Here is a 13,430-nt window from a genome sequence, read left to right as displayed (position 1 = left end):
TATTTGCAAACCATAGAGCTGATAAAAGATTTGTATCCAGAATGTATAAAGAAATCTAGTAACTCAGTAATAAAACAAATACCCAATTTTAAAAATGGGCAAATGATTTAAATAGGCATTTCTCCCAAGAAAATGTGCATATGGTCAATATGTACATGAAAAGATGCTCAGAGTCTTTTAACATTAGGGAAATGCAAATCAAAACTACCATAAGATACCAGTTCACACCCACTAGGATTCTAGAATAAAAGAGACATTAATAACAGGTGTTGGTGAGGACTGGGGAAGGTGAGGGTCTCATATACTGTTGGTGGGAATGTAAAAAGGCCCAGCCACCTTGGAAAATGCTCTTGGTAGTTCCTTACAAAGTTAAGCTAGCGTTATCATATAACCCAGCAATTATTCTCCTAGGAATATATGCCCAAGAGAAAGAACCCCCAAATAAGTGAAAACATATGTCCCCACAAAAACTCATATACAGATATTAAGAGTAGCATTATTCATGACAGCAAAAAATTCAGACAACCCAAATAACCAGCTGTTGAATGGATAAACACAATGTAATATATCCATAAAGTGGAAAAAATTATTTGGCAAGACAAAGAAATGAAACAGTGATAACATGCTAGCTACAACACGGATGAACCTTAAAAACGTGATGCTAAGTGAAAGAAGCCAGTTACAAAAGACCATGTATGATATGCTTCTCTTTATATGAAGTGTCCCGAATGGACAAATTTATAGAGACAGATAGGAGATTAGTGTTTGCCTGAGACTGGGAAGGGTGGGTGGGTTGTGGGAGTGACTGCTAATGAGTACAGGGTCTCTTTGTAGAGCAATGGAAACGTTCTAAAATTAGATTGTGGTGATGGTTGCACAATCCTGTGAATAGACTAAAAACCGTTGAATTGTACATTTTAAATGAGTGAACTGTAGGTTATGTGAATTGCATCCTAATAAAGCTGTTCTCTTTCTTCCTCTCTTCCCTTCTTCCTCTCTTCCCCTCTTTCTCTCCTTTCCTTTCTTTCTTTCTTTCTTCCTTTCTTTCTTTCTCTCCTTCTGTCTTCTTTTTTTATTTTTTTTATTTTATTTATTTTTTTTTTTTAAATTTTTTTTTTTTCAACGTTTATTTATTTTGGGGACAGAGAGAGAGAGAGCATGAACGGGGGAGGGGCAGAGAGAGAGGGAGACACAGAATCGGAAACAGGCTCCAGGCTCTGAGCCATCAGCCCAGAGCCCGACGCGGGGCTCGAACTCACAGAGCGCGAGATCGTGACCTGGCTGAAGTCGGACGCTTAACCGACTGCGCCACCCAGGCGCCCCTGTCTTCTTTTTTTAAAGTGAGGTACATTTCATCCATTCCAGTACTGAAATGTGACCCTGCCTGGTGGGTTTCCTGGCTCGGTAGTTTATGATGCTATACAGTGGGTTCCAACTTCCGGTTCCGAGTTACCTTACCAAGGAACTAGTAATAGCTTTTAACTGTTCCAGTGACCCCCTTCTCAGCACCTCTCCCTGATTCCAGCCCACAGCATCTATACGGAGATGTCTCGTTTCTTGCTTCAGAACAGAAGGCTGGCTAAAAGTTAATACTATTTGCTGATGAACTTGCTCAGAATAGTATGTAGGCCCTCAAATCTGATACCCATTAGTGACGATGGTAGATGTGCTTTCCTTCGGTGTGCTCTACAAAGCTGCTGGCACCAGCTTGATCAATGAATGGTCTGGCTGTGTGATGCTGGAACAATCTAGAACTGTCTGTAATCTCGATTTACTGTAGGGCCGCACACACTCCCATAATGAATCAGAATGCCCAGGCATGGTGGCCTTGGGGAAGGGAGTTGCAAGGCCCTTTTAGAGGGAAGAGGAACTTCCTACTTGGGATCCCAATGGAAAACCCTTCAGTCACTGCTGTGGGCCATTGTTGCTTCTATGCGGTGCCACTGGACTTTCTGCCAGCACAGCCTCACACGGAAATGTCTGTTGGAGCCATTCAGCCTAATCTCGGACGTACTACATTTACTTCAACGTTGTAGGCACGCAGTAGATTTTTTTTGCATTAATTAATAACTGTGTAGAAACAATCTCTCTGCCACTTTATGCAAAAGAGGCCTGGATTGTTGTAAATTATGTACATTTTTCCATTAACTTTTCAGCTACAGAAATTCTTCCTTATCTCGATGAGGATTTACCGTAAACTATAAGGAAAGTAAATACCGGTTCTCTGGAGGATGTTTATGAAACTTGCATTTTATTAGAAATAACAACTTAGGTGTTTGTACAGCTCATTCTCTACCCTCACAGACGTATCTTCTCGGGTGGGGGCTTTTTTAGACTCCTGCCCTGGTCAGCCTGTCCAAAACCACAGAGTCCTTTTTACTCCCCATCCCTTTGCCTTCCATTGTTTTCCTCTACAGCCACAATCACTTCCTGTTTTCTGTCGTATTTATTTCTTTATTGTTTATCTCCTCCACGGAATGTAATCCTTCTTAGGCAGGACTCTGTTAATCTCGTTTGCGGCTCTGTCCCTAGCGCCTAGATCAGTGTCTGGCTTCTTGGAGGTACTCAGTAAATATTTATTGAACAAATAAACAGATACACTTCCTCCCCTCCTCTCTCCAAAATACAGTTTGAGAGAAGAGAGAAGAGAGCCCCACAGAGCAGACAGCAAAGGAGTAAGCTCGTTTCTCTCCATTATCCAGCTTCCAGACACCATGGTATCATGCACACAAAAAGAGACAGAGGGTACAAGGTTGGAAGGCTCTTCTCATTCAATTCTGTCCCGAAGAGGAGACTGAGTGTCCAAGTGGCAAAGGGACTTTCCCTTGGTCACAACAAAAACGAGTGACAGAATGAAGACTGTGCCTCAGAGGATGTCATTCACAGTTCTCAGAGTTTAGAAGGTGGAGAAAAACACTAAACCACTGGAATGTTTAGCCCTTCTAAACTTACTAACTTACGTTACACTTCCATGACTTACTAAGGTACATATTAATAATTACATTACACGTAATTTTACGTTACTTACTAACTTGCATATGCTTACTAACTTATAACCTACATTGTACTGTGTTATAATTACAACCCAAATGTCGCCTGGGGAACCTTGCCCCTTTGAGATTTGAAAATAGGTGACTGACACCCCCTCTCCCGTGTGGTGCTGTCTTCAGGCATTTGTGCGTGTAGGCAGAGGTGTCTGGTGCATTATTCCCATTTTGAGTAGTTCGAGGTCATTGCCTTTTCTTTTATATGCTGTCCCTTTGCTACTTCGCCTTCTTCCCAAGTGGCCCCTCGAGATATTTTGCTAAACCAAAGGAGAAGTTCTATCATACTCTTTGGAGGCAAGAACAGCTTCCCTCAGTGATGGTGTTAAATAAGGAATATAAAACACAAAGTAAAGCATTTGAAATATTTCCACCCACTAACCATGACGACTTTAGGGTGCTGTTTTAGGGTATTACACTTTGTAGGGATGAATGGTACAACAGAAAGTACCTAGACTTTAGTGGGGATCATGGCCAAACATGTACTGACAGTATGATTTTAGGTGAAGTAATTGATTTAAGTTCTAGTTCCTTGATTGTAAAATGGAGAAAATCATACTTGCTTTATAGGATACTGAGAATTAAATGAGGTAACATGTGTAAAAGTGCTTTGTTATAGAAGACGTCATGCAAATAATATCACCACTGTCACTGAGTTTGTATTTATGGTAGTTTTATTTTTGTTTTTTTTAGAAAGTGACTACATGAGTTCCCCAAGCTTCTGTTCAGAGTTGTACCTTAGTTGCTGAAATGCCACAAATGACATTCCCTCTGGGACAAAAAGGGTGGGTCAGGTAAAGAAAACCAACTGTGAGTGATAAGTTAGAAAGTAACTTGAGAAATCCCAGTTGGATTTTGTGGAGTTGGAGTGAAGTGTAGTTTCATAAAATGGGCCAAACACCTGTGTTCAGAACTCTTTTGCTGCTGAGATATACCACATTTCTTGTCCTGTTAACACTGGTCAAGATCTTTTTTTCTTTTTTCTTTTTTTCTTTTCTTTACTGACTCAAGAAGACAACGTTTCATCGACAGAGATCTTGCCTTCTGCACAGGATTAAGATATTTTACTTTCTTGATATATTTGACTTCACATCTTTTTATGTTTCATGTTTTCCCCCCAAAGAAGTGACATGTTAACATTGTTTGAATAGCCCAGCAAACCCGTATGTGCCTTCGGATTGCTTTCTCGTTTATGTGGGGTGGGCAGTGGTTTCTCTTTCCTCTTTCTTTTGCTACTGCAAAGCATTGCCATTATAGCATCTCAAAATATGAGCTCCGTAGGATTGCCTTTCCCTTCATAGAAGAAAGACTGGGATGTAGAGCTATTGAATGACTTACCCCCGGTCTCAGAGCTGGCTAGTGACAGAACTAGACTTTTTTCTGCCCTCTTATGATACTAGCGACATCCTGTTGACATTCTTCTGACACATAGACATGCAAATAAGTAGAAACAAAGAATCTTTTATGAAGCCTGGGGAAATGGAGAGTCATATTCTAGTGCTCCTCTAAAATAATGTTGTCGACTACCACCAGTCCTGAGTAAGGGAGACCTTCCAGATAAGCCACCACTGTCCTTTTTCTTTTATTCCTCTGTGACTATATTGGGAGGACAAGAAGAGGTGGATGGTCTGAATGCAGAAGGAAGCAGAAAAAGAAATTGAACAAATCGCATTCCTTTCCAGCGCACTCATCAATGTATTGATTTTACTCATCATGCGCTTTTGAGTGCCGGGCTCTGTTTTAGTCGCTGAAGATACGGGGGGAAAGAAACTAAGAAGTGTTGCAGTCTCATGGAACTTCCAATCTATTGAGAGAGACAGGCAGGCGGTACATCATTAACTGGTTAGTAACGATTATTGCAATGAGGGTAAATGCTTCCAAAAAAAAAAAAAAAAAAAAAAAAAAGCAGAGGCTACCATGAGCCCCTGAAATAGGGGATCTGAACTGAGTGAGCACAGGGGTTCAGGAAGTCTGAGGAGGTGTCCATTAGCTAAGGCTAGAAACATGAATAGCAGCGTGAGAGGTGGTGGCAGGGACAGCGGGAAGAGGCTAGGCAGAGACAAGAGTGCAAGCAAGGATCCTGAGGCAGCGAGTTGTCTTGGCATATCTGAGACACAGGTTGACGTGAGAAAGCAAGTGGGAAGAGATGATGGAGATAAGCAGGTAAGAGCCATTGGTGATCTTTGGTCTTGGCCTTGGTCTTGCAAGAGCCTTGGTGATTTCGACCTCTGTGTAGAGCAGTGGGGAATTATTTAAAAGCTCTGAGCATACAGGAGCGATAGCACTCTGGCTGCAGAGAAAGGAACGGTGGAGAAAGCCAGGGCTGCATAAGAGATCTGTTAGATGTTCATAGTAATTCAGGTGAGCAGTAATGTTAGTGTTGGCTGAGGAGGTGGTCGCGGAGGGAGGCGTGAGGGACCTGAACCGTTTTGAGAAGGCGGGCTTGAATGGAGGTGGAGCCCCAGGGAAGGGAAGATCTTGGTGATAGCTCCTTGGATTGGGGTGTGGGAGACTGGTGGTGTGGCATGCCTTCATTTACTGAGGAATGGATGACTAGAAAAAGAACGTATTTTTTTTTATTGACAGTAATACAAGAAGTCATCTTTTGGACCTACTAAGTTAGGCCCATTAACATAGAGATGTCAATTGTGGCGGTATTGACCCAGGGCTCAGGATAGAGAAATGGGTGGCAGTTGGGAACTGTCCACTCACATTTGGCGTATACAACCATGTGGGAGGATGAGGTCATCAGAAAGAAAAGGCAGGTGAGAGAAGAGGGCCGAGGATATGCCACCAAGAAATAGCTGCTTGGTCTGTTAAGGTATACATGATAGGAGATGATCTCTGGCAAGAGTTAGAATGGAGGGTGGCCCAGTTTGAGGCCATATTTATGTATCAGGAGGAGAAGAAAGTCACAGAGGGAGCTGAGGACAAGTAACCGGAGTGGTGGTTGAAAAGCCAGGAGAATGTGATGTCATGGAAGAAGGCACAGGGATAAGTGTGTGATAGTTCTGGGGGCACGGGGAGGCTGTGGCATGATTGGGATAATGGATCACCCAACTGGGTTATCCTCTGGGTTAAACTCTGAAATGTGAAGTCTCCGGATCTGATTTTTCTCTAATAACTCCATGGCTCATTACAAAGATAAATAGAGTTCCCTCTGCTGAAAATGTCTAATGATTAAGATGATTTGTTGTTATTATTATTATTTATGATTTTTTTGAATTTCACTTAGAAGCCACTGAGAGGGCAAAATGAAAACAGGAGGCGATGAAAAACTGCACTCAGGTGACTCATCACTAGACGTGGGGCCAGTAGAAAATCCATGTAGTAGTAACTTTTTATAAATGCAGTTCTGGATTGTTAAGTGGAACACCTTGACCGTAGCCCTTTGAGTATTACTGGAGGATGTGGGGCATATCTCTTGTGTCATTATTGTGAACCGATGTTCTCATGGTTTCCTGATAGTCGTTTGAGTCCTGGCTCTGAACAGGGAAGAGTCTAAAGAACAAGATTTAGGGGAAAGGTTTTTAAAACACAGATTAGGAACCAGTACCACTGGAAGGATTCACGTATTTCCCGTCTTTAAATTTTGCTTTGAAATGTGTAGTTTCCAGTAAATTTTTTGAAGATGCTCAAATTGTTGCTTGAGTTTATAGAACCTCCTTTAATTCTTAAGTAGCACACAGCTGAATAAAGATTGTAGCAGCCTGATTTGGTTGATTGGTTGAGTTCTTCACATCAAAGAGCGGCATAAAATAAGAAACTGGATTCTCAGTTGGAAATAAATTCCAGATACCCTGTTTTTCTTCCAAACAATTCAGATGGCTGCAAATCCAAACTCTTAGCTTTTTATCTCTCGATAATCATATGTGAAAAATAATACAGAAGGACAGAAAAATATTTACCTTTCCAGTTAAATTAACTGTAACATGGCTAAGAGTCAGGATGCTCACTTTTTATACATCCATCAAAAATTTATAGTAAATGCATTGGGCCCGTTCCTAGAGATTCATGAGACACAAGTCCTGATTTGAAGGAGCTTATAGTTTAATAGGGGAAGATGAGTGCATCCAAATAATTATAAATTTTGGTTATAAGATGTTTTAGCAACTCAGAGGAGAAAGATGAAATAGTAGAGGAGAGTATTCAGAGGATATAATTATGTGAACTGAGTCACAGTGACTAGCCAAGGTGAAGAGGAAGGACCCAGGGGAAGGTGTTATTCAGCATGGGTAGCATGAAGTTGCCTCTAATAGAATGGAGGGGGGTGGAAAGGTGAGGAGGACCCAGATTATGAAGGACGTGCAAGCCAAGGTAAGGGGCTGTTGAAGAATTTCAAGCAGTTGCTTGGTAGGTAACTTGTGCATTCTGGGAGATCATCCGTGGCAAGGTTAGAGCAGGTTTGGAGAGGGCGGGACTGAAAAAAGATACTATTGGGGCACCTGGGGAGCTCAGTTGGTTAAACATCTGACTTCAGCTCAGGTCATGATCTTGTAGTTCGTTGGTTCGAGTCCTGAGTTGCGTTCTGTGCTGACAGCTCAGAGCCTGGAGCCTGCTTTGGATTCTGTGTCTTCCTCCCTCTCTTTCTCTTTCTCTTTCTCTTTCTCTTTCTCTTTCTCTTTCTCTTTCTCTTTCTCTTTCTCTCTCTTTCTCTCTCTCTCTCTCTCTGCCCCTCCCCTGCTCTCTCTCTCTCTTTCTGGAAAATAAACATTAAATTTCTTTTAAAAAAGATACTATTGCAGTGGTCCAGATGCAGTACAGAGACATGGTACAAGAAAATTAGTGGTGAAAAAGATGGCTGTGCCTCTCAGAAGCATCCCTAGAGAGGGAAAAAAAGATCTGGGTTCTAATTTCAATTTGGAACTGTATCAGCATCCTCCAAAGAAGACAGAGACATTTATTTAAATGAATTGGCTGACATGATTCATGGAGGTTGGCAAGTCCAAAATCCTCAGTGTGGGTTGGTAGACTGGAGACTTGGGAAAAAGGTGATGTTGCAGTTTGAGTCCAAAGGCAGTCTGCTGACAAAATTTCTTCCTGCTCAGGAGAGGTCAGCTCTTTCCTATACAGGCCTTCGACTGATGGGACAGGGCCCACCCACATTATGGAAGGTAATTGCTTTCTTCAAAGTCTACTGATTTAAACGTTGATCTCATCTAAAAAAAAATACCTTCATAGAAACCTCCAGAAAAGTGTTTGACCAAATATCTGGCTACCATAGCCCAGCCAAGTTGGAGGGTAAAATTGACCATCACAGTAAGTAAAAGTTTTAGGCAAATTACTTTTCATTTCTGGATCCTCTCCCAGATTCCTCCTGTATAGAATTATGACATTGAACTGGATACCATCTAAGATCCATTCTGGCTTTGAATAAAATATGTTTATTCTTTCTTTGCCATGGAGTTAAGAATGGGCATTGCCTAATTTATTTTAAGATTCTGGAATTTTATTTTTTTAATTTTTTTAACCATTTTATTTAATATATTTTTTAAATTTACATCCAAGTTAGTTAGCATATAGTGCAACAATGATTTCAGCAGTAGATTCCATAATGCCCTTACCCATTTAGCCCATTCCTCCTCCCATAACCCCTCCAGTAACCCTCTGTTTGTTCTTCATATTTAAGAGTCTCTTATGTTTTTAAGATTCTAGAATCTTAGATCAACAGGTTACCTTTGGTATCTACAACACTTCATATATATGGATAGGAAGTAGGCAGAACTGCTTAATTCATGCAAATGGTGACTCCATTGCTATCATTTAAGGATTCCATGCAACGTAGCAGATTTTTTTTCTGCCAAAGTGCACGAAATCAAATTTCTATAGCTTAAGTCATGTTTGAGGCTTGCTAGGAAGCTATCCTATGTAAAATACCCTTTAATTAGGTTCTGTTGGGAATTCAGGTATTGGCATACACTGTTGATTTTTTTGTTACGGAGACGGAATCACTACAGAGAAAGTGAAATATGGTTCATGTTATCAGGCAGAATCAACTGATTTTGGGGAGGGGGTCTCTTGCCAAGCAGTGGCATCTGTGAGCTGATTTTAGGGTTCCATTGCTCCCCTCCAAGTATGAGACTTTCAGAGATAGATAGGATGTCTCATTCTTCTTAAAAGCACATTAGAAACTCTTTTACCCCTTGTATTTAAGAGAAACATTTCTACGTGGGAAGCGCATCCATGCAGCTGAGTGTATTGATAGGGAGGTTCAGTGGTTTGAGTCGTGAACCCTGACATGAATGGGAGAAAAAAAATCATCAGAAGCATTTTCTTGTCGGAAGAGATACAAAGAACATTTCTAATAGGCTCAAAGCTTTCTGTTGTTCTTTCCCACCTTCCTAGGGTGAGATTTTGTTTAGATTTGTTTTTTAAAAAATTATCTGTGGACCAGTGTAGGCTGGGGACTTTGTATGGATGAAATAGACTTAGTATTGGAATCCCAGATGAAGAGCTCTGAGCATTTTCAAATTAGTTATTGTACACCCTCCAATAGCTGAAATAATGTGCAATTTACTGTCAGAGAGCTCTAAAGATTTTAAGACCTTTAGACACTAATCTCTTCCCTCAATCATAGAAACTGGAACATGATACTCATCTTTGAAGGCTTTGGCCAGCTTTTCTCTTTTCTTGCTACGCTTGTTAGAATTTTGTCTCTGACATTTTGAGACAATTTTTGAAAGATCATTTCCAAGTTATTTCAAATTACTTTCATTCTTATTTTGATGTCCTTTAATTTATCATATAATCAGGAGTTGAGGCTCACTGCTGCCCTTGGACAGGATAGTTTTAAATCTACTTTACCTCTCAGTCAATATATTCTTTATTAAAAGGCTTAAAAGGATTTAAAAAGGCCATTAAAATGTGTAAGCCTCTGTCTCATTTTGGAATATTGTTTCCATTGTTTTGTCCACATGGAATATTCATTGTGTCCAAGAGAAAAGATAAGAAAAATAATTCATTTTGTGTTACTTAAATTGGGACGTGGGAGGTCAAAAGTGACCCTGTTTGGGTTCCTTTGCCTTTAACCCCATATCTTTTCTTCTACCCTTTTTTGTTTTTTTTAAAAGGCACATTTCAAATAAACATACAACTTTGAAGATTTCTGGGTCAAAAAATACTACTCTGTCACTGTATCTTCTTACGATTTAATTTCTGAGACAATAAAAATTCCAGCCTAGTTCGATGTCAGTTTTGTAATGGAGAGTCACAGAAGATGTCTCAGAACTTTCCTTGGAAACTTTCTTCTCCACCTGAATCCCTTCCGTGTCAGTATCTGGACGGGATGGTCCGCTGCTCTCCCATCTTCCCTTGCTGTCTTGGGTCCCTCTTGACTGTCCAGGTGAGTCCCAGGGGGGCCAGGCAGGGAGGAGGTCAGAGGGGAGGGAGGGGGGGAAGGAGGCCATGACACTGACCACCCGTCCTCACTGTCCTGATCATATTACTTCTCTCCCCCAGACCGTTCCTAAAGTGTGATAGGCTAGAGTTTATTTAAGGATTTTATTTATTAAGGAGCCTGCTTGAGATTCTCTCTCCCCCATTCTCTGACCCTCCCCCTGCTCTCTCTCTCTCTCTCTCTCAAAATAAGTAAAGAAACATTAAAAAAAAAAAGATTTTGTGACATTTAAAAAAAAAATTTTTTTAACGTTTATTTTTGAGACAGAGAGAGACAGAGCATGAACGGGGGAGGGTCAGAGAGAGGGAGACACAGAATCTGAAACAGGCTCCAGGCTCTGAGCTGTCAGCACAAAGCCCGACGCGGGGCTGGAACTCACGGACCGCGAGATCGTGACCTGAGCCGAAGTCGGCTGCCTAACCGACTGAGCCACCCAGGCGCCCCAGATTTTGTGACATTTTGATTTCAGGTCTTCATGGCTTTTTCCAGTGAGTAGAACTGGTCCTACCCAGCTCTGCCCTGTGACCGTGTCCTCCCTGCCACGATGCTCCAGGAACCGCTCTTTGGCTTGCCCGCCATTGCGTCAGGGAACCTCTCCTGCCTCCTCCCTCAGTGCAGACCCTTCCTGTCAGATGGAGATCCCATCCTTGTCCTAACCTCTCCGGGGTCTGGTTCCTGGCAGCTCCTCTTTCCCAGCAGTGGGTGGGCTATACTCACTCCCACACCCAGCTCTGGTTCCAGGATCTCCAGCCCGGCTGAGTTCTGATCCCCACCGCCACCCCCACCCCCACCCCCCACCCCGGGGCCAGGAAGGCTCTGGGACGAAAGGGACAGATCTGAGGTTGTCTTGCAGAGGAGGAATGTAGGCATGAGGCGGGCATTCCCACAGATCCTTCCAGGAAGCACAAGCAGGTGGAGAGACTCCTCCAGTTACGAGGCAACTGATGGGAGCCCTCATTAATATGTCCTGCGTGATGAGGTGCAAAACCTGACACAACGGGGGTGTCAAAAGGAGAACCAATTGGTTTATGACACCGGACAGCCGCACTGACTTGAGTCTGCTTCCCTGATGCACCCCAGCCCTGGCGGGACAGCGTGTGCACCTGCTGTTTGCTCACCAGACACGGATCCGTTGGGTCTGCTTTTCCCATCACTGAACCCGCCCAGGACGCCAAGCCTCTCCGTGCTGTAGTAGATTCCAGGTATCCCATCTGTGTCCTTTGGATGCCCGTGTGCTAACGAAAGGTATAAAATATGATTATGTCAGACAGTGATAACAAAAATAGATCACACTTCAATTTTCTGCTCATAAAGATTATACCACTGGCCCACCCTCAGTAACTCACCCCCAGCGGTGATTTTCGGGGTGATACTGACAGAGGACCTAAATCATCCGTCGTCTCTTGCCCGACGCCTTCTGTGGTGGGGAGCCCGCATGCGCACGGCAGCTGCTGGGAGATAATGATGCCGTTTGTGTCTGTTGACTGGCCCACACGGGACTCAGTGCCACAGCCTTCCATATATTAACGTGCCAACTGGTGTGTGGCTGACACACAGGCTTTTCTACTTCCCTAATTGCCTGGAAAATTCCATGTTGTTTTTCTGACTCCTTGCCATGAGCACACAAATGCAGACTGTTTTAGAGCTGTAGGTTTTCTGCAGCCTGAAGAAACTGAGTTTCCACAGGCTCCAAAGACCTCTATTGCCTTATCTTAAACGAGGTTCAGGGGCGCCTGGGTGGCTCAGTCGGTTAAGCATCTGACTTCCTTGGCTCGAGTCATGATCTTGCAGTTCGCAAGTTCGAGCCCCATATTGGGCTGTCAGCATGGAGCCCACTTCAGATCCTCTGTCCCTCTCTCTCTCTGCCCCTCCCTTGCTTGTGCTTTCTCTCCCTCTCTCAAAAACGAGTAAACATTGAAAAACAAAAAAAGGTTCAAAGAATCTCCTCCAAATGGGTGATTCAGCTGCCAGATTATCATGATGATTTTCAAGATGATTTTTTTTAAGCTGGAAATGTGTTTAAAGATTAAAATCCACTGTCAGTTTTTAAAAATTGTTTTTTTTTTAATGTTTATTTGCTTTAGAGAAAGAGAGACAGAGTGTAAGCAGGGGAGGGGGGGAGAGAGAGGAAGACACAGAATCAGAAGCAGGCTCCAGGCTCTGAGCTGTCAGCACAGAGCCCGACGCGGGGCTCGAACTCAACTAACCATGAGATCATGACCTGAGCCCAAGTCAGACGCTTAACCGACTGAGCCATCCAGGCACCCCAAGATCCACTGTTTGTTTTTATCCTTATAAAATCCTTATAAGTCTTGGTATTAGTGAGCTTTCTCTTGTAACATTTTATAACACTGACTTATTATTATTATTATTATTATCGTTGCACTGAATAAACTATGTGATCTGACCTAAACATTTCCTATGTTTTATCCTTTGTCATCATAAAATCTAATTTATGGAAGTGTCCTTTGTAGAAGTGTCCCAATTTTTGCTAACATTAGGTTAAGATTTCTTACGGTTTCATTACTTTCTTATTGATCCTGTTTGTGAGATGCTCCAGAAAGAGAGATTTTTGGCTTTTGATTTCCATCACTTAGACAACAATGTCTGGGCTCCTTGGCGTGGACAGCATGGCTTTCCCCACGGACTGGCCTCTACCTGCTGCTCCAGCTTTATTTCCATCACTCTCTGGCTCTTACTTTGTGCTCCACAGTTGTCAGAATCCCAATTTTTTCATGCCTCCGTACCTTTGCTTATGCTATTCCCAACCCCTAGACTGCCTTTCTCTACCTTCTTTTCCAAGACTCCTCTCACTTACTCATTTTTTAAAATGTTTATTTATTTGAGAAAAAGAGAGAGAGAGAGAGAGAGAGAGAGAGAGAGACAGAATCCAAAGCAGGCTCCAGGCTCGGAGCTGTCAGCACAGAGCCCAATATGGGGCTCGAACTCGTGAACTGTGAGATCATGACCTGAGCCAAAGTTGGATGCTT

General features: G+C 42.5%; 1 protein-coding gene across 3 annotated transcripts in view; it reads left to right on the top strand.

Moving 5' to 3' along the window:
• PID1 (phosphotyrosine interaction domain containing 1) overlaps positions 1-13,430 on the top strand; it is a 231,951-nt gene that overhangs the window by 141,107 nt on the left and 77,414 nt on the right. The window contains exon 1 of one of the 3 annotated variants that reach the window (XM_086719844.1): positions 10,010-10,386. The exons of the other annotated variants lie outside the window; for them this stretch is intronic. Coding sequence (XP_086575970.1) covers positions 10,261-10,386 — 126 coding nt within the window. The 5' untranslated portion in view covers positions 10,010-10,260. Of the gene's footprint in view, positions 1-10,009; positions 10,387-13,430 lie in introns of those variants that run through there. 3 annotated transcript variants of the gene reach the window in all.

Source organism: Puma concolor, chromosome C1 (genome assembly GCF_028749965.1).
Source record: "Puma concolor isolate L17-30 chromosome C1, mPumCon1.1.hap2, whole genome shotgun sequence".
In the NCBI taxonomy this organism is placed as follows: domain Eukaryota; kingdom Metazoa; phylum Chordata; class Mammalia; order Carnivora; family Felidae; genus Puma; species Puma concolor.
This window is presented reverse-complemented; position numbering and strand designations above follow the sequence as displayed.